Genomic DNA, 20,581 nt, shown 5'->3' with positions numbered 1-20,581 from the left:
TATGAGTTACAGATGCTCCACATCCTTGTCAACACCTGACAATAACTAATCTTTAATTTTAGCCGTTCTGGTGTTTGTGTAGTGATACTTTATTGTAGTTTTAATTGCACATCCCTGAGGGGTAATGTTATTTTTATGTTTTTTTTCAATTGAAGTTTAATCAACATACAATGATATATTAGTTTTAGGAGCACAATATAGTTGTTCAACAATTCTATACGTACTCAGTACTCATCACCCTACCTGTATATTTTATTATTTTTTAAATTTTTTTAAAGATTTTATTTATTTAATTGACAGAGAGAGAGAGAGAGAGACAGAGAGAGAGGGAACACAAGCAGGGGGAGTGCGAGGGGGAGAAGCAGGCTTCCCGCAGAGCAGGGAGCACCATGCGGGGCTCGATCCCAGGACCCTGGGATCATGACCTGAGCCAAAGGCAGATGCTTAATCGACTGAGCCACCCAGGCGCCCCCTAACTGTATATTTTAATCCCCATTCTCTATTTCACTCATCCCCCCCATCACCTCCCCTCCTGCAACCACCAGTTTGTTCTCAGTATTTAAAACTGTATTTTTTGTCTTTTTTTCTTTGTTTACTCATTTGTTTTGTTTCTTAAATTCCACATATGAGTGAAATCATATGGTATTTGTCTATGTCTGACTTATTTCACTTAGCACTGTAACCTCCATGTCCATCCATGTTGTTGCAAATGGCAAAATCTCATCCTTTTCTATGGCTGAGTAATGTCCCATTGTATACACGTACCACAGCCTTTTTATTCATTCATCTATCAATGGACACTTGGGTTACCTACACATCTGAGCTATTATAAATAATGTTGCAGTAAGCGTAGGGGTGTATATATGTTTTTGAATTAGTGGGTTTTTTTTTTTCCTTTGGGTAAATACCCAGTGTGGAATTACATGATAATTCTATGTTTAATTTTTTGAGGAAATTCCGTACTGTTTTCCACAGTGGCTGCAGCATTTTACATTCTCATCAGCAATGCACAAAGGTCCCAATTTCTCCACAACTTTATCAACCTTATTTTTTCTGGTTTTGATAATGGCCATCCTAATGGGTATGAAATGGTATCTCATTCTGATCTTGATTTGCATTTCCCTCATGACTAGTGATATTGAGCATCTTTTCATGTGTTTACTGCCCATTTATATATCTTCTTTGAAGAAATGTCTATTCAAGTCCTTCACCATTTAAAAAATTGGGTTATCATATCTTTTGTTGAGTTGTAGGACCTCTTTCTATATTGTGGATGTTAATCCTTTATCAGATATCTGGTTTGCAAATGTTTCCTCCCATTCTGTGAGTCCTATTTCACAATGTTAAAGGTGTCATTAGAAGCTCAAAAATGTTCAGTTCTGATGAAGTTCAATTTATCTCCTTTTTCTTTTGTTGCCTGTGTTTGTTGTCATATCTAAAGGATATTGGTCTGTAGTTTCATTTTCTTATAATGTCTTTTCTGGCTTTGGTATCCGGATAAATTTGGCCTCATTGAATGAGTTAGGAAATATTCCTTCCTTTTTGATCTTTTTGGAAGAGTTTGAGAAGGGGTGGTATTAATTCTTCTTTATTATTTTTTTCTAAAGATTTTATTTTTAAGTAATCTCTACAGCCAATGTGGGTCTCAAACTTAGAACCCCAAGATCAAGAGTCACATGCTCTACCAACTGAGCCAGTCAGGCATCCCTAATTCTTCTTTAAATGTTTGGTAGAATTCACCCATGAAACCATCTGGTCCTGGGCTTTTCTTTGTTGGGAGATTTTTGATTACTGATTCAGTCTTACTAGTTATAGGTCTATCAGATTTCTATTTCTTCATGATTGAATCTTGCTAGATTTTGTGTTTCTAGGAATGTGTTCATTTATCTAGGTTACCCAATTGTTGGTGTACAATTGTTCATAGTATGCTTTTATTATCTTTTTTATTTTGATAGAATCAGTAGTAATGTCCTCACTTTTATTCCTCATTTTGTAATTTGAGTCTTTTTCTTTCTTAGTTGATCTAGCTTAAACATAGGCCAATTTTGCTAATCTTTTTCAAAGAACCAACTTTTGGTCTTGTTGATTGTCTCTATTGTTGTTTCATTCTCTTTCAGTCATCTTCATTTTAATCTTTTTATTTTGATCCTTCTGCTAACTTTAGGTTTAGTTTATTCTTCTTCGTCTAGTTCCTTAATATGTGAAGTTAGATGGTTTATTTTAAATATTTCTTCTTTTTTAAGGTAAGCATTTACAATTTTACATTTCTCCCTGAGCACTGGTTTCACTGCATCCCATGAATTTTGGTATGCCATGTTTTAGTTTTCATTTGCCTGAGGTATTTTCTAGTTTTCCCTGCGATTTCTTCTTTGACCCCCTGGTTGTTTAGGAGCATGTTTTTTATTTCCACATATTTGTGAGTTTTCTAGTTTCCCTTCTTGTCATCAATTTCTAGTTTCATTCCACTGTGATCAGAAAAGATGCTCTGCATAATTTCCAACTTTTCAGATTTATTCAGACTTGTTCTGTGGCAAGAGGAGTCCTCCTTCCCCTATTGCAATAACCCTCCTTTTTTATTGCAATAATCCTTTTGAACAAAGTCTCTATTTAAATCCATTCATTTTTTTTATGTGGCAGACTGAAGGGTGAAGCCCAGCCTCCTCAGCCTGGCTACAAGGGGCCCTTGGAGAGCAGATGCCAGCCAGAGTTTCCAGGGGGAAAATTAACCTTGTGTCCTTTACCTCAGGTTCCATCTATTGCAGACTGACTGTCCTTGCCCAAAAAGCTACCAAGTCAACTCCCACATCCTTGCTTTGTACCTGATGTTATCACTCCCTGGGCTCCTTTTCCTCTCCTCAGCTTGGCTAACTCCTGCTTGCCCCTCAAAGTGGAGCTTGAAAGGAGTTTCCCCTCAAAAGCCTTTTCTAACCCTCTTCCCACCCCTGAGGCAGAGGTCAGAGCTTTCACCCTTGTGTCCTCAGACCATGGGCTCTACTTATCTGTTTAATATCTTATGCCCATCTTAGAGGAGGCTCATCACACTGTGTTTTAATAGGTTGTGTATTTCTGTCCCTTCTCTGAACCCCACTGATGAACTTGAGCTCTTCTGAGGCAGAAACTGTATCTTCTTCCCCTTGAAGTTCCCAGAATATAATAGGCATGCAGTAAAAATTTGGAGAATGAAGAAATGGGGAGAAAAGTAGGGATTTCTCAAGGCTTCCTTCATGAATGTGATGCAAAGGAGCGGAAATGTACTTAATTGTCTTGTAACTGACCAGGAGTGAAGTGGTGTTTGTGGTAACCTTGAAAAGAAGAACTAGAGAAACTTGGCCATTCTGTTGAAGTATCTGTGTGAGTGCAAATGAGGGTGGTCCTAACCCAGTGGTTCTCAACCGGGGAGCTTTGTGCACCATCTCCCCCTCCACGGACATTTGGCAATGTCTGGAGATATTTTTGATAGTCAAATATGGGTAGGGGAAGCCCCTGGCATCTTGTGGGAAAAGGCCAACGCCCTACTTAACATCCTACTGTGCACAGGACAGCCCCCCCCCACCATGAAGAATCATTCAGCGCCTTATGCCCAAATATCAATAGCACTGAGGTTGTTAAGCCATGCCCTAATCCAATGCATGGGAAACTGCAGAGCTGGGGTGGGGGGTGTCAGATAGGGAATGCAGCTTGTCTGAGGAGGTGGATTTGAGCTGGTTCTCAAAGGATAAGTATGTGCCATAAAGATGGAGAAAGGAGACACTATCACAGTGAGATGAAACCGTGCGAACGAAGCAAGGAGAGCACAACAGAGCTTGGGATGTTCCAGGAGTGGCAAGGATGTGGCTGAGGTGTGTGAGGGATGGTGGCTGAGAGAAAGGGGTGAGGCAGGTGACAGTGAGATTGTGGAAATTCCTGAGTAGCTCTCCCTGGAACTGACCCCTCATCTGGAGGGAGAGGGGCAGGCATAGAAGGGTGTTTAGCAGGGAAGGGACAGATGGGCTGATGGGGAGCCTGGAGGCTGGGGAGGTAGCTGTTTTAATGGACCTAGGGAAGAAAGGTCAAGTGAGACCTGATCTGGGCATGCAAAAGAGGGGGCAGATCAGGAACTTGGTGACTCATGGGAATGGGCGATAAGAGAGGGGGAAGTGAAACAAAACCCTGGATGTGAAGAATTGAAATAGACCTTACACTTCTCCTTTGCTCGCTTGCACATTAATGGCCTTTCCTTGGGACCACAGGGTTGGTCACCCACTTGATTAGGTGCAGTGGAGAAACTGACATGTGTCTACAGGTTGAAGCCTAGAGGTCGTTCGACCAGTTGAATGATTACCTGGGCAGAGTTTGGTCCTTGACTGAGTGCCCTTTGGCCAGGATCCAAGAGCTGCTCACCACACACTGGGCACAGAGCCTCCCTGTGTGCATTAGGTCAGTGCATTTTCAAAACCACCAGATGAGCTAGGGAATGTTGTTATCCTCATTTGAGGGAGAAGCAAGTGGAAGCAGCAACAGGTTAAGTGGTGAAGTGGGTGTTTGAATCCTGAATGACTTTGAAGAACTTAAATTATTATTTTTTTAATTAAGGGGAAATTCATGTAACATAAAATCGATGATTTTAAAGTGAACGATTTAGTGGCATTTAGTACATCCACAACGTTGTATAACTACCACCTCTATCTGATTCTAGAACATTTTCATCACCCCAAAAAGAAACCCTACACCCATAAAACAGTCACCCTTTCCACAGTCCCTGGCAGCCCGTAATCTGCTTTCTGTCTCTATGAATTTACCTATTTTACATATTTCATATAAATGGAATCATACAATAAGTGACCTTTGTGTCTGGAGTACTTCACTTAGCATATTTTTGAGGTTCGTGTATGTTGTATGTATCGGCTTCAGCCTTTTTTATGACTGAATAATATTCTGTTATATGGATAGACCACATTTTGTTTACCCATTCATCCTTTGATGGACATTTGGGTTGTTTCCGCCTTTTAGGTATTATGAAGGGGCTTCACAAAGACCACTTAGATGGTCTCTAGACCCAGCGATTAAAGCTATGGTGGAGAGATGAACAGGATCTGTGGGGTTCCAGAGGAGGGAATTCCAGAGTCTTCCCCAGGATAGCAGGAAGGGGGGCAAGAAGGCTTCATGCTGGAAGTGGAGCCTTGAGTACTACTGGACCTGGTAGTTGCTCCTTGGGGCACATTATACCGTGTCCAAAGGGGCCTCATGGCCTCCAGTGGGGGAGGAAAAGATGCAGACTCACCAGATTCAGGAAGTGGTTCAGATAGTGTCCTCTTAGAGGAACAGCCAGAAAGGAGTGTAAACCAGTGTCTATGAGATTGGAGAAGAGGAAAAGGTCTGTTTCACAAGAGCCTGGTGAGTACCAACCAGAAATTGTGCTCTGGTGGGAAGCTGCAGTTAATGGAGGCATGGGAGCATGACGCTCTCCTTGCCAAGATGGTGGGTATCAGGTGGCATGCCCTGTGGAACATTCCCATATCCTGGATGGAGAACCAAGGGGAGAACCAGACTTGAGGGGAGACATGGAGCCAGTTTGGGATGCATTGAAAGTGAGGAGCCTGTGGTCCTTCAGGGAGACATGTCTAAGAAGATATAGGGATTTAGAGTCCAGGAGAGAGCCCTGGGCTAGAAATATGAGCTGGAGGCCCCAGCAGCGCCCAGGCATGTCGTCCCCTTGCATTCAAAGTGCAAGGCATTTCAAAGGTTTCCTGAGCCCACTTCATGGGCTGTGTCCAAGACTGGGCTCTGAAAACACAGGGCCGGACATAGTCCCTGCCCTGGGGGAGCTTATGGTCTGGTGGAAATCAGAGTTAGATAATTACAAGATAATCTTTTAAAAATCTTTTTTAAAAAATGATTTTATTTATTTATTTAAGAGAGAGCGCACATGCGAATTGGGGTGGGCAGAGGGAGAGAGAAAGGAAGAGAAGCAGACTCCCCTGAGCCTGGCGCTGGGCTTGGTCCCAACCCTGAGTTCATGACCTGAGTGGAAACCAAGAGTCCTACACTTAACTGAATGAACCACCCAGGTGCCCCATCTTTTTAAAAAATCTTAATATAAATTTTGTTAAAGAGTACTTTTCATACAGAAAAGGGCACAAATCACAAATGTTTTACTAAAATATCTTTCAGAGAGTGACCACATCGGAGGAGTTAGGACACAGATCAAGATACAGATCTTTACCAAAAGACCCCAGGACGTCCTCACTGGCCCCTTCCTGTCACTACCCCCCAATGGTAATCAGTATCTAGACTTCTAATACCAAAGATTAGTTTTGTCTGTTTCTAAACCTTACATCAAAGATGTCACATAGTGAGGACTCTTGTGTCTGGATTCTTTCACATTATGCTTGTAAGATTCTTACATGTTGTACAAAGTTGCTATTTGCTTCTTCCATTGCATGAATACTCTGCAGTCTGCCTACCTGTCTTACTGTTATGGGCATTTGGGCAGGTTCCATTTTTTCATGGCAACCATGGCTGCCATGAACATTCTCGTACACATTTGGTGAACATTTGTATGCACTTCTGTCGGATACACACCTTGGAGTGAGATTGCTGGCTCCGTGCTCAGTGTTAGTAGAGAGTGACAAACATTTTTCCAAGGGGGTTGTACCAATTCTCACTCCCCCCCACCCCCAGCAATGTATGAGAGTTCCAGATGCTCCACATCTTCACCAACACTTGATATTCTTGCACAGGGGTCATGTTAATTTTCTCTGTATCTTTCCAATTTTAGGATATGTGCTACTGAAGCATACTTGATATTCTTTAAGAAAAAAATTTTGTTGTGGCAAAGTATAACATAAAATTTACTGTTTTAAGTGTACAATTAGTGGAATTAAGTGCATTCACATTGGGCAACCATCGCCATCATCCATTCCCTAGATGGATGAAATTCTGTACCCATTAAATATTAACTGTCCATCCACTCCTCCAACCCCCCAACCCCTTGGTAACCACTATATATTACTCTTTTTTTGTGGTAAAAAAAACATAAAATTTACCATCTTAAATATTTTTAAGTGTGTGGTACGGTAGTGTTAACTACATGCACATCATTAAGCTCTAGGAAATCTTCATCTTGCAGAACTGAAACTCTATCTACTGAAAAGCACCTTCCTACTTCCCCTTCCCTGGGGCCCCCTCTACCTTCTGTTTTAAAAATTTGATTACCTTAGATACTTGGTATAACTGGAATCATGCAGTATTTGTCTTTTGGTGATGGCTTATTTCACTTAGTGTAATGTCTTCAACACTTGATATTCTTGATAATTGTTTTTATTATTTTAGCCAATGTGGTGGCCTTTCAGTGGCCCAGCATTGGAGTCTTTACTCACATTTCCTTGACAACTACTGACGTTACCCACCTTTCAATATGCCTATGGGCCCTTTGAATATTTCGCTTTTTTGGGTTGTCTGCCTTTTTTTTAAACTGATTTTCGGAAGATCCTTATGTATTCTTTTTTTACTGTGGATGAATCCTTTGTTAGATACATGTATTGAGAAATACCTACTCCTGCCAGAGAGTTACATTTAGAAATAGATTTACTTTTAAAAATATACATGACACCTCCCCCCAAAAAAGAGAAAAGAAAACAAAAGACAAAATAATACATGCTCAAACGTTGATATCTCCCTCCATCCTGAGGTAAACTTAACACATAAGGATGTACTTAACAATGCCAATGATGCGTTTTTTCCCACTGGACAATGTGCCCGATGAATATTATCCCCCATTTTACAGAGGAAGGAACACAGGAAGGCATGGGGGAGGTGAAGTGGCTTGCCTGATGTTTGAACACAGGAGTCTGTGACTTTCAGCCATTCCAAGGAGCGTCACATTCCCATTTATAAACTTTGGCTCAGAGGGCTGTCAACTTCTAAGGAATCAAAGTCTGACATACATTTCTTCAGAGATGTCCTGTCCAGGCTCCAGTCAGAGCTAGCCCTCCTGGAGGCAGGGGGTGGGTTGGGGTCGTCATTTCTGGATCTTGATCTCTGCATACTCAGTGGTCTCCTGGTCCTGAAAGTTCTGTGGTTTCAGCCTGTGAAAGCTGAGGTTGGCGTAGGGGAGCTCCTGCTCCTTCTCAGAGGGGGAGGTGGCCCCAGCTGGGGGCAAGGGGTCTGAGAAGCTGTCTGACCGGGGTTTGCTCAGGTGATCCTGAGTGGAATGAAGGAAAGGCACTGGAGCTGGCCTTTGAGTCTGGAGAAGAGAAGTGGGGGCTGCGTGGCACTTACCCATTTATCCACTTCATGCCCATTTCCTGAGCATCCATCCATCCGTTCATTCATTCACTCATTCATTCATTTGTATCTTTAACACATTTTCATCATAATGGCATTGAATCCTTACAACTCCCCCCACTCCCCTCTGGTTGATATAACTGTTATCCCCATTTTACACATGCGAAAACAGAGTAAGCAAGGTCAAGAAACTCTTCAGCACACATGACCTCTGACCTCAGACAGCCTATCAGGGCAAGGAGACAGTATCAAATTGTCTCACATACACACACATACATGCAAATGATCTAATTGCTATTTGTGATCTGACGCACAGAAGCAGCATCCACCCAGGGGCTCCCAGAGTACTGGAGACAGGCCTGTGATTATTACAGGGAGGCATGATGACAGTCTGCTTGCATAGGGCAGGGGAATATTTAAACTGGAGTATGAAAAGTGATTAGGGGTCTGGCCAATGCAAATGGGGAGGGTCAGAGGAAATCATGCATGCAAAGGCAAAAAGTCACACAGAACGAGCCCTGCCTGGGGATAATTTTGTGGGCAGGGGCTTCGGAAGCTAATTTTGTGGGCAGGGGCAGGAAGTGGGCTGGAGGACTTGGCAAGGGACCGGTCACAGAACACCGAACCAGGGAAAGTGGACTACGTGTCTAATATGGTAGCTTCTAGGCACATGTGGCTACTGAGTACGTGAAACATGGCAATTCTGAGCAGAGGTGTGCCATGAGTATGAAATAAACCCTGGATTTCAAAGACTTAGTGCAAAAAGAAGAAGAAAACAAAGGAAGAATGCAGACTATCTCATTAATAATCTGTACATTGATTCTTGATGATATGATGGTGAAATGATATTTTGAATATATTGGGTTAAATAATATAATACATTAAAATTGATCTCATGCTTCTTTCTACATTTTAAATGTGGCCATTAGTAAATTTTAAGCTATGTATGTGGCTCACATTATCTTTCTGTTGAACCATGCTAATCTAGACAGTGGGGAGAAAGCACAGGGGTTACAGGTGTTTGGGGAATTTCTTGCCCAAATCTTGGGAGGAGAGGTGGAGAGGTGGAGTTGTGGAGGTGAGGCCAGTGGCCCAGCAGGGAGACAGTGAGGGCTCAGCAGAGAAGGGACTAAATGGAAAAAAAGCTTTGCTAAAAAGGGAAATGGGTGGGACTTGGTCCATCCCTGGCTCTGGTGGATGGAGGAGAGGGGAGAGGAAAATGTGACTCTGGGGTCTCTGAGTTGAGTGCAGCCAAATTTGGGGGGGTCGGTGAGGGACTCATCTTTTGGCATGCTGAGTGAGCCGCCCCATGGTCTATCCCAGGAGAGGTGTCCAGGTGGGACGCCAGATAGAAAGGCCACTCACCTGGGAGACTGTCTTCAAGGCCGGATGGACGCCATCCCTGCGCAATGCTTTCTGGCTGGATTTCTGCCTGTAGGTCTTCACTCTGAGGGGAGAGATCAGGGCCTTTCAGTCTGGCTACTCGCTGCTGGGAGCCTGGAAGGATGACTGACTGAGGCAGGGCATGAAGGCTGATGTTTGGCTGCAGACACCAGGAGGAGAACGCATGCTCCCTCCTTCCTGACAGTGGGAACCCCTTGTGGGGAAGAGACCACTCCCGGCCTCCATGTCAGGAGGCTAGATTCCTGATGCCTGTTGGACGAATTGTACTCTTCCCTGGCTGCATCACCTCGTCAGGTTTCTTCAGCTCTGGGCTTTGAGTTTGGGAGATTCTTTGAGTCCCCTCCCTGCCCAACCCCATGAGGACTTCACCCAAACCAGGGCCACCACTTACGCGAAGAAGACGATAAGGCAGAGACAGAGAGCAAGCAGGGCTGTGACTCCAGCTCCCCAGATGGCCCCCTGAATCACACCTGTCCTGGACCCTGGTCTCCCTGCAGGTAAGAGACCTGGGGTAAACTCCAGCCCCACCAAGCTGGCACCTGAGCATCCAGCCTTCTGGAACCCATGACCCAGGGGTGTGCCCACTTCTACCCAGGACTGGCTCCTTTGTCCCCTACCCCTCTATGTGATCCCAGCCTTCTGTTTCCCTGGCCCCTTCCTCAACCCCTCCCCCCGCCAACCTACAGATGACTCTGACCTCTAGTGCCCCTTTGCCTGAGTCAGAACCACTTCTCTCCTCAATGTCTTCTAGGGTCCTGGTTCATGCGCCCCCTTCCCTGGGCATCACCCTTCATACCTCCCTGACCTGGCAGCACCAGGATAGCCATGCTCTGTTTCCCGTGGGCATTCCGGGCCTCACAGCTGAGTCTGAGGCTGGAGCCCAGCGGCCCTCTGAGGCTCAGGGAGCTGTTGGCCCAGGGCCCCGCAGAGCTGGAGGTGATGGTCCAGGAGGCGTTGCTGTGGTTCCCCTCCAGCAGCCCCTCCCCCAGCCGCCAGCGCAGAGAGGGGGGCAGCTGGGATTGAGCAGAGCAGTGGCAGTGCAAGTCCTCACCCTCCCAGGAGCAGGAGGGAGCAAACAGCTTCGGGGGGTCTGTGGGAAGACAACAGAGTATCAGAGGAAGCCCCCCTCCCCAGGGCCCAGGCATTCTTCCCAGGTGTGTTTCAACTCACTCTTCACAAGGAGGCTCAGGGACGCTTCCAGGGACCCCAACAGGTGCTGAGCTCTGCAGACGTATCTCCCATGGTCCCCCAGTTCCACCCGGGGCAACTCCAGGACCCCAGGATTTGAGGGTTGTGAGGGCTGCAGGGTCAGGCTACCCCGGGTCCAGCTCACCCTAGCAGAAGGGTTGCTGTCCTCAGTGCAGACCAGGTGCAGGGGCTGGCCCTCCTGGACTGGGAGAGACGAACCGTTGCCCAGAGCCTCAGGTCCTGGAAAGACAGAAAGAAAGCTAAACCCTGGCCCTCACTAGGGGTATTCTCTCTCTGTCTCTCTGTCTCTCTCTGTCTCTCTTTTCCTCACATCATGTAAATCTGTTTCTTCTCCTCCACCGCATGATCATTCGGACAGCCGAAGGGCACAGGGCTGAGAACAGGCACCACAGCCTTTGCAAGAGGCCCAGGTGCATTCTGTCTTTCACTAAGTTCACTAAGACCTGTCTAATTTAGTTGTGTCTGAGAGTCCACAGTCTTGTGAGCGAGACACCCAGAATCAGGTGTCATCAAGCAGCATGATGTGTTTTGTGATGGGAGTACAGTGTGCTCGGGGAACCCTGAGGATGGGAGTTCAGTGAGATTGTCAGGTCAGGGAGGGCTTCCTGGAGGAGGAGAGGCTTTTAAGGTGGAGCATGAGAGGGGCCGGGAGTTGGCATGGAAGGACATTGCTGGAGGCAGGCACAAAAAGTGCAGCTACAGCTGGGGTGCGAAATGGCCCTGCATGCTCAGGGAAGAACAGAGAGTCTGTAAGGCTTGAGCGAATGTGTATGTTTGGGAGTGTTGACATATGATGCTACTGAGGATTCAAAAAATAATAATAGATTGGGGAAAGACAGAGGTGTGAAAGGAAATACTGATGCATGTAACAGTGGTTTACCGGTATGTGTTTAACAACCAATTCATTGGGGAGGGGAGGGAAAAAATTTCTGATTTGCCAATTTCCTTGGCATAAATACTTCCTTCTTGGCCGATTTCAAGCACCCAACGAAATGTCACTGAACGCAGAATTGGGAAAACATGGACACAATTGGCTCTTGCCAGCCAGTGAGAGCCAACTTCAGTACGCCACTCAATGCAACACCTCACCTCAAAAAACCATGTTTTCGTCTGACAAAGTCACCATATGCTAAGTCAAAAGGCCATTATTAGGCTGGAAATAAATCCCTTCAGCTAACACACAGCTGACTTCCTTAATGTAAAAAGATCTTCTTCAAATCATTAAGGAAAAGTCCACAAAGAAATACAAATGATTCTTAAACATAATGAAAGATACACAATCTGTTTAAAAAAGGATAATTCAAGTTAAAAGGACAGTGAATTCACTTAAAGATATTAGCAAGGATGAAAATGTTCAGCGGGTTGGGATTATAAACAGAACAACCTCCCATACAGGTGATTTGGCAATATGTAGAAATTACAAACATACCCTTTGATTTGGGACTTTTCTAGACACATGCACACATATGGGGAATGTTTATACAAGTTATTTGTTACAGTATTATTTGCCTTAACAACAATCTGGAAACACCATGGCTTTCCACCAATGGGAACTCATTGAGTAGTTTACAGTATAATATACTTCTTTTTTTAAAATTTTCTTATGGGGCGCCTGGGTGGCTCAGTTGGTTAAGCGACTGCCTTCGGCTCGGGTCATGATCCTGGAGTCCTGGGATCGAGTCCCACGTCGGGCTCCCTGCTCAGCGGGGAGTCTGCTTCTCTCTCTGACCCTCTTCCCTTTCGTGCTATCTCTCATTCTCTCTCTCAAATAAATAAATAAAATCTTTAAAAAAAATAAAATTTTCTTATTGTTATGTTAATCACCATACATTATATCATTAGTTTTTTATGTAGTGTTCCATGATTCATTGTTTGTGCATAACACCCAGTGCTCCACGCAGAACGTGTACAGTATAATATACTTCTAATTGGAAGACATGGAGTCCTCAGTAAGAACGAAGTTTTCCTATGTACGCATGGAGACAGTAATGTACCAATGTCACTTACTTAGTTGGGACAAATGCATCATGGTGGTATTAAAACTTTTAAAGACAAGGAAAGCTAGACGAGGGCTTTATGGAACCTCTCTGTACAATGTAAACCTAAAATTACTCCACCATGAAAAGTTTATTAAAAAATAATAGCTAAGTGAGGGACACCTGAGTGACTCAGCCGGTTAAGTGATCAACTCTTGATTTAGGCTGAGGTCTTGATCTCAGGGTCCTGGGATCAAGCCAAGCCCTGTGTCATAGGGCTCCGGGCTCAGTGGGGAATCTGCCTGAAGATTCTCTCTCTCCTTCTCCCTCCGCCTCTCCCCCAGCTCCAACGCATGTGTGTGTGTGTGTGCGCGCGTGCGCGCATGTGTGGTCTCTTTAAAATAAATAAATCTTTTTTAAAAAAATAATAGCTAAGTGAAATAAGTCAGCTGGAAAAAAGACAAACACCAGGTGATTTCACGCATATGGGGAATTTAAGAAACAAAACAAACAAGCAAAGGCAAAAAAGAGAGAGGGAGAGACAAATAAAGAAACAGACTCTTAACTCTACAGAACAAACTGATGGTTACTGAAAGGGAAGGAGTGGGGAGTGGGGAATCAGGTAAAGGGGACTGAGGTGGGCACTTGTGATGAGCACCAGGTGATGGATGGGAGTGATAAATCACTATATTGCATACTTGAAACTAATATTGCACTGTACGGTCACTAACTGGAATTTGAATTAAAAAAATAATAAAGATGCAGAGCATGTATATAGCGTGGTGTGTACATATGTGTGTGCCTTTAAACATAGATGCATAGATTATATTTGGAGAAATAACCCAGAGGGGAGGTACATAGGTGCTGAACATTATTTTATTCTTATTCGGTTTTGCTGGGGACTGGATAGTGTTCCCTTCAGGATCATATGTCTAAGCCCTAACCTCCAATATGGTGGTATTTGGAGGTATATTTAGATGGGCCTTTGGGAGGTGATCAGGGTTAGGTAAAGAGTAGGGGCCTCGGGATGGTATTAGTGCTCTTTTTTTTTTTTTAAAGATTTTATTTATTTATTTGTCAGAAAGAGAGAACACACAAGCAGGGGAAGCAACAGGCAGAGGGAGAAGCAGGCTCCTCATTGAGCAAGGAGCCAGATGCAGGACTCGAACTTAGGACACTGGGATCATGACCTGAGCCAAAGGCAGACTGACACTTAACAGACTAAGCCACGCAGGAGTCCCTGGATTAGTGCTCTTATAAGAAGAGATACCAAAGAATGAACTCTCTTAGTTGTGTGAGAGAAAAAAACCGCCAGAAACCAGCTGTTTACCAGGGAGTGAACTCTCACCGGGAACCACATTGACTGGACCCTTGACGTTGGACCTGCCTCCAGAAATATGAGGAATAAATGTCTGATGCTTAAGCCCCTCAGTCTGTGGTATTTTGTTATGGCAGCCTGAGCAGACCAAACACATTTTATGCTTACTGTTTTAAACAATAACATTATAACGTGGAAGGGAATTGCAGGAGTGGAAAGGGTCCAGATCTGAGGGGAATGGGGCAAGGTTTGGGAGGGGAACATAGCTGGGGCACTGAGGACGGCCACCCCTGTCAGGCATGGAGGTCATGCAATACCCTTGAGAGCAGGTTCAGTGGTGGGGAGAAGCCAGTTTGTATGCTGAGGAGCCAGTGGGGTGCTCCCCACCTCTGCTGTCCCCGCATCTGATCTGAGCCTTTCTCCTGCCTGAGTTCTAAAACCCCAGCTCCGCTCTGAGGGGCGGAGACAGATGCCGCTTGCACCACCACCAGCCCAAGAGGAAAGGTTGTACCCTACCTGCGCCTTCTCTTCGGAACACACTGATGGTCAGGTTCTGGGGTGCATCTGATAGATAGACATAATTGTTTTCAGAGGCAGGAAGGTGGGTGTTGGCCCTTTTCTCCCAGAAACTTCAGAAATGAGAAAGGTGTGGAGTCGGGTGTTTTCTTTCCTTCCCAGGATTCCAGACCCTGCCTCCCCCTCCCCAACACCCACAGCCCTCAGGGACCCTGGCGTTCTGGCCTGGCACTCACAGGACACGTTGAGCTGGATGGTCCTCTCCGTGCTCACACCAGCTCCAGGGAGGGTCACCCGACAGGTAAGGTTGGTGCCGTGGTCCTGGGGCCTCGGGGTGAGGGTGAGCACGGAGGAGTGGGGAGTCTTGGAGCCCCTGGAGGTGAGGGCGGCCCCGATCCAGGAGAAGGTCGGGGGTGTCCCCCTCTTACAGGCCCATGGCACACTACAGGTAATGTTCTTGGGGTGGTCAGATTCTAGGGGCCCGTGGGTGTGGATGTCAGGTATCTGTGTCAGAGCTGAGGAGGAGAGAGACAGAGATCCTGGAGTGGGACCCTGAGTGTGCCCCTGGAAGCAGCCTCTACCCCAGGGCAGTCGTCTCCTCCCCAGCCAGGATGGAGATCAGGGGGGTCCCTTCCCAGCCCTGCCCCAGGAGCCCTCAGGACCCATGCATGGGACATGTGTCCTCTCCTTGACCCCGTTCCTTACCCGTCACACGCACGGAGAGCTGGTTCTGTATGTAACTATATTTCACATAAGGCCCTCTCTCCACCCTAAAGAAGTATGTCCCTGAGTCCCTTCTCTGTGCATCTCTGATGCCCAGGGAGCAGTTGTAGTCCCGGGGGCCCCCGAGGAGGTGGAATCGGCCCTGGGTCTCCTCCTGCACTTTACGACTTGGGTTGTTTGTGGCCACTGGAGCATCCTGGTCTGCACTGGCCCCTTCCCGGAACCAGTAGCCATAAGCTGGATCATCGTCAGTGTATTTGTGTTCGGGGTAGAAGAAGCTGCAGGGCACATGCACACACAGGCCCTCCTGCACCTTCATGGTCCCCAGCACTTTCAGCCAGTATCTTGAACGCTGAGCCAGGGACCCTGTGGGGAATCAAAAGTCAGCAGCAGCCCCCGCCCGCCTGGCCCCCTCCCCTCGGCCCACTCACCTGCCCACAGCAGGGGCAGCAGCAGCGGCAACAGCTTTGGGGTAAGAGTCATGGTGCTTTTGTGTCACAGGACAGAGAGGAAGCCCAAGTAGGAAGCCCAGGGCTAATGTCTGAAAGGTGACTGACCACAGAAGAGGAAGTTGGCGCTGACACGCTGTTGATGACAGCATGGACCTTGAAGATTTACCACTCCTACTTTCCAGATAGGGTCCCCACCATCCACCGCCCCCCACCCCCAGTCCCTGTCCGTGGCCTCTGTTCCTACCAGGAAGGCAGACACTACCTGGCCAATTACAGCTTCTAGAAGCCCCAGAAGGTCAGTCCTTCCAGTTGTGGGACACAGCAGGGGTGAGCAGGGGAACCTTGAGGCATGAAAGATGGGGGTGGGTTCCCCCCATGCCAGGTGAGGGAGGTGATGTATAATTAATCAATGAGCATGAAACCTGCATCATGAACATCTCCTCCTTTTAGGGCCATGGAGTCAAAGGGGAAAGGGACAGACTCTGTCTCTGTTCTTCAGAACTTCCCTAACACCCAAGGAGATGGAGAAACTCCAGGCTGCAGCAGCTCCTATTGGTACAGTGTGAGCTGGTAGAAGCATAGGCAGGGGCGCCTGGGTGGCTCAGTCATTAAGTATCTGCCTTCGGCTCAGGTCATGATCCCAGGGTCCTGGGATTGAGTCCCACATCCGGCTCCCTGCTCGGTGGGAAGCCTGCTTCTCCCTCCCCCACTCCCCCTGCTTGTGTTCCCTCTCTCGCTGTGTCTCTCTGTCAAATAAATAGATAAAATGTTCAAAAAGAAGAAGAAGAAGAAGAAGAAGAAGAAGAAGGAGGAGGAGGAGGAGGAGGAGGAGGAGGAGGAGGAGGAGGAGGAGGAGGGATTATGACACAGACACGCACAAACACGAGACCACATAAGCGCAGGGTGGGGAGCCAGCCACCTACAAACCAAGGAGAGAGGCCTCAGAAGGAACCAGTTCTGCCCACAACGTCTGGCCTCCAGAGGTGTGAGAAAACAGACTTCTGTTAGTTAAGCACCAGGTCGGTGTAGTTTGTTATGTTAACCCCAGTAAACCAATGCATGGGGTTTTCAAGAAGACGGATGTGTTCATACAGGTCAAGTGCTCTGTGCAGGCGGTCTGGCCCACCCTGGACACAGTCCACATGGTGGCCAGTTTGTAGGATGGGGCAGCCACTGCAGGGACGGAGGGGAAGGGAAGGGACAGGTTTGGTGATTGGAGGAAACATCTGCTGCTCTTCTGTGCTCTGATCTCTGCCTTCCTCTTACTTAATCCCGGGCACACTTCTTCTCTCCCCAGGACAGGGCGGTGTCCGTGGACCTCTGCTCCAGCTGGCCTCTCTGCTGGCTGAGCCCGTTCTCCTGCATCCTGCGTGCCTGTCTCCCATTTGTTGAGCGGTGGGTCCTGGGGGCTGGGCTGAGGTAAGGCTGACCTTGGTCTAGTGGTCTATTTGGCCTGAGAACCAGGGCCCCAGTCTTCCCAGGGCAAAGCTCCCAGCATGAGGAGCCAATGGCTAACACCTTGCCTTTTGTGGCTGTGGTGGAAGTTATGTATGAGTGTGTCTATGGTGTGTGTGTATTTCTTTGGTCTGTGTACATATGTGTGTGTGTCCTGTGTTTGTGGCCTGTGTGTACCTGTCTGAGGTATGTGTGTGTGCACTTTCTCTGTGTGTATTTTGAGGTGTGTCTGTGTGTCTGTATGTTTGAAGGACACATGTGTCTGTATGTCTGAAGGACACGTGTGTCTGTATGTCTGTGTCCTCTGTGTGTGCGTATTTGAATTGCTTGTAGTGTCTGCATAAGTGCCCATTTCTCAATGACAATATCCGTAGACAACATACTGGAGAGTATAATCCATTTCATATTTCCTCTGTCTCTTTCTCTTTTGTTTTTCTTCAAACTCCTTATCACAAATCAACATAACATATGGTCTACTTAATTATTCTTTGTCTGTCTCTCCTGCCATTAAAATATAAGCTTCACAAGGGATCTTGTATCTCCCATTTACTGCTGAATCCTCTCTGGCTAGAAAAATGCTTGGCATACATTAGGTGATCAATGAATATTTACTTTAAGAATTGTAAGGATATTAGGACGCCCGGCTGGCTTGTTGGTGGAGCATGTGACTCTTGATCTTGGGGTTGTGGGTTCAAGCCTCATGTTGGGTGTAGAGATTACTTAAAAATAAAATCTTTATTTAAAAAAAGAGTTGTAAGGATATTTAGAATAAGCAAAATAAGATTTCTGGCTGTCTCCAATGAAAAAGTATGTATTCTTTAGAGCAAAGCCTTCTGGGGTTATCTGACTCCAGCATTTTATTACCTTTGAACTATTTTAAATGCTATAATTTATAGATAACTAATAGCAATGCAAATAATTCTTGTCCATAGACATACATATACATTCTGTCTGCTGGTGGGGGGACTTGAATCCCCCCACCAAGCCACTTTTACATGCATTCACAAATTCATTTCAATATTCCCTTACTCCATATAAATTTGGGCATCTTTAATTTCTGCCCTGGTTCCCTCATTCATAATGAGTTAAATAAAATGGGGAGTTGCTGTTCAATGGGTATAAAGTTTCAGTCCTGCAAGGTGAAAAATTTCTAGAGATCCTCTGTATAATACAGTACTTATAGTTAACACAAATGTATACTTAAAATTTTGTTAGGAGGATAGATCTGATTGTATGTGTATTTTTGCCACAACAAAAAAATCTTTAACACATGTTTATTTTATATCTATGAGGGTCATGATGTTACCTTAAAAAAAAATCTTCCTTTGATAAAATAAACAAACAAATTTGTTTGCGCCTCTGTGCATGTGTTGGCTTTTTGGCTTGTGGTGCATTCTAGGTATTAGAACCTGGTCCCTGCCCCCTGAGCCAAATAAGATGGACCATGTAACTGCTTGAGTTCATCTTAAAGGATTTTGCTATTTCCACTTGGGCAACTGGGAACCAATGGAAGGTTAGAAGCTGAAAATGACTCTTGGGTTTTAGAATTCCCTCTTTCTTCCCTGTGGAAAACATATTGGGGGTGGGCAGAGAGCAGGTGAGAAGATGAATTTCCTTGACTGTGTATTTATGTTTCCAAGATAGAAAGTAAGTCCTTGGAGGCAAGAATGTGCATTTCTCACAAGCAGTGTAGACTTGCTTCACACACAATAATGATAAATTTCATAGTAGGTGATAAATACGTGTCAAGTGGCAGTTTTTACATAAAGGTAAACACACAAATGGCAGAATCTTGCTTAAAGTATTGTTTTAATTTTGGTTAAAAAAATTACATATAGGTGACTTTCCTCTCCTTGCATCTACTCACTCACAACCATAGGAAAAAGTTTGGAAGACCAGAAGTGACAGGTGAACAAAAATTTGTTTATTTGCTTTTTTGTGTAGGGGCAGGGCAAAATCAGCAAAGTGCTTCCCTACTGTGTGGAGGTGGGTTAGGGGTGAGGAGAGAGGTTTGGGAGACAATGAACACAATGCTCCCATGCCTGGTGCCTCTCTTTGGGATCTCATGTCCAGGACATTCCCCCAACCTAAGAGACAAAGCAGCTCAAATTTTTCTCATCCTTCCTTTTCTAGAGGTCTCCAACCCTGTCAGGGAAAAGCCGAGTGAGGTCAGTGTCCTGTAGAATGCCAGCTCTGGGGGTGACCAATGGTGAACAGTGTTCTGATGTTTGGGGGACTCAGATAAGGGGTTGCCTGGGGAGGAGTCTGATCACTCGGTGTAGTAGACCCTGGAGGGACCATAGGGGAGGGGGCTGGTGGAAGTCAGCCTCCATGCAGACATTCCTGAGCAGGGGGAGGACTAGAAAAGGAGGAACACAAATGGGGGGATGTTGGATGGGCATGAAGTTCCTCAACAGGACCCAGGCTTCCTGCCACTTACCAACTCTGGGGCTCAAGACAGCCTGGGCTAGTAACTGCAAGAGTTGCCTGGGCAGAGGTGGGAGCCTTGGAGTGGTTGAGAGCACCTCTCAAGGGACGGGAAGCCTCCAGACAGAAATGTGATAAAACATGGAAAGAGGAAAACCCATCCCAGACTGAAAGAGTGGCAATCAATTCAAATGGAGAAAGAAAAAAAAATCTTGAAGTTATTCAGGCTTGGTAGGAAGACAGTTACAAAACAAATGGAAGCATTTCTCCCAAGGTCTTACAACAGCTCTAAATGCCATAAAGACCTCCTCTTTGAGTGATTAACACTTTCTTTCCAACAACGCCCCAAGATTTGCCTTGTTATTCCCTCTAATTACTGTGGACACCCATGCCTAAACCTCACCTCAGGACAGCACCCAATCCCTGGTTAACACCTTCGGGGAGCAAAAAGCCCAAGTCTGAGGAGGGAAGCACACCCTACAAGGTCCCAGACACCCCTGACCAGCATCATTGACTTAGGATGTCACCAGATCCTTCCACAGGCTCCTCCACTCTGCACTGGGGGCTGATAAATGGTTGGCCCTCTGGGGGCTCTCCATCCCCCAGGAAACACCGACCCCTGGAGAGTCCCAGGCTGTGGAGCGGGTGCTGTCCGAGGTGCTGAAACAGGGTTGGGCTTTGAACTCAAGTACCTCCCAGCTCCGCAGCAGGGCCCGACCCAGAGGCTTATGTCCGGGTTTGGGGCCAGGAGGGGAAGGGGGTGGGGATGGATGGAACCAGGGAAGCAGACAATCAGGAGCGGGTAGTGCTGGCCTCCTTTCTCTTCTCCACCTGCT

At 46.2% G+C, this 20,581-nt stretch overlaps 1 protein-coding gene and 1 non-coding gene across 3 annotated transcripts; both read right to left on the bottom strand.

The window, feature by feature from the left end:
• Nucleotides 1-5,858: 5,858 nt before the first annotated feature.
• Nucleotides 5,859-15,950, bottom strand: LOC114199554 (sialic acid-binding Ig-like lectin 13). 2 transcript variants are annotated; one of them, XM_028091493.2, is made up of 9 exons: nt 15,843-15,950; nt 15,394-15,777; nt 14,925-15,203; nt 14,689-14,736; nt 10,840-11,097; nt 10,466-10,759; nt 10,061-10,160; nt 9,631-9,712; nt 5,859-8,224 (listed from the first exon to the last, which is right to left on the bottom strand). In XM_028091493.2, exons 1-9 carry the CDS (start codon nt 15,892-15,894, stop codon nt 8,000-8,002), a joined length of 1,722 nt encoding a protein of 573 aa, XP_027947294.2. In that variant the 5' UTR covers nt 15,895-15,950; the 3' UTR covers nt 5,859-7,999. The 2 variants fall into 2 exon arrangements, with proteins under 2 accessions (XP_027947294.2, XP_087883881.1); XM_088027755.1 differs by lacking the exon at nt 15,394-15,777 and having other exon boundaries at nt 15,843-15,946.
• LOC114199662 (U6 spliceosomal RNA) lies at nt 6,674-6,777 on the bottom strand. The gene has a single exon (XR_003607332.1). It is a non-coding gene; the product is annotated as a U6 spliceosomal RNA (small nuclear RNA).
• Nucleotides 15,951-20,581: the final 4,631 nt, after the last annotated feature.

This window comes from Eumetopias jubatus, unplaced genomic scaffold, assembly GCF_037043125.1.
Source record: "Eumetopias jubatus isolate StellerSeaLion01/CBP00866 unplaced genomic scaffold, mEumJub1_p1.0 scaffold_10, whole genome shotgun sequence".
NCBI lineage: Eukaryota > Metazoa > Chordata > Mammalia > Carnivora > Otariidae > Eumetopias > Eumetopias jubatus.
This window is presented reverse-complemented; position numbering and strand designations above follow the sequence as displayed.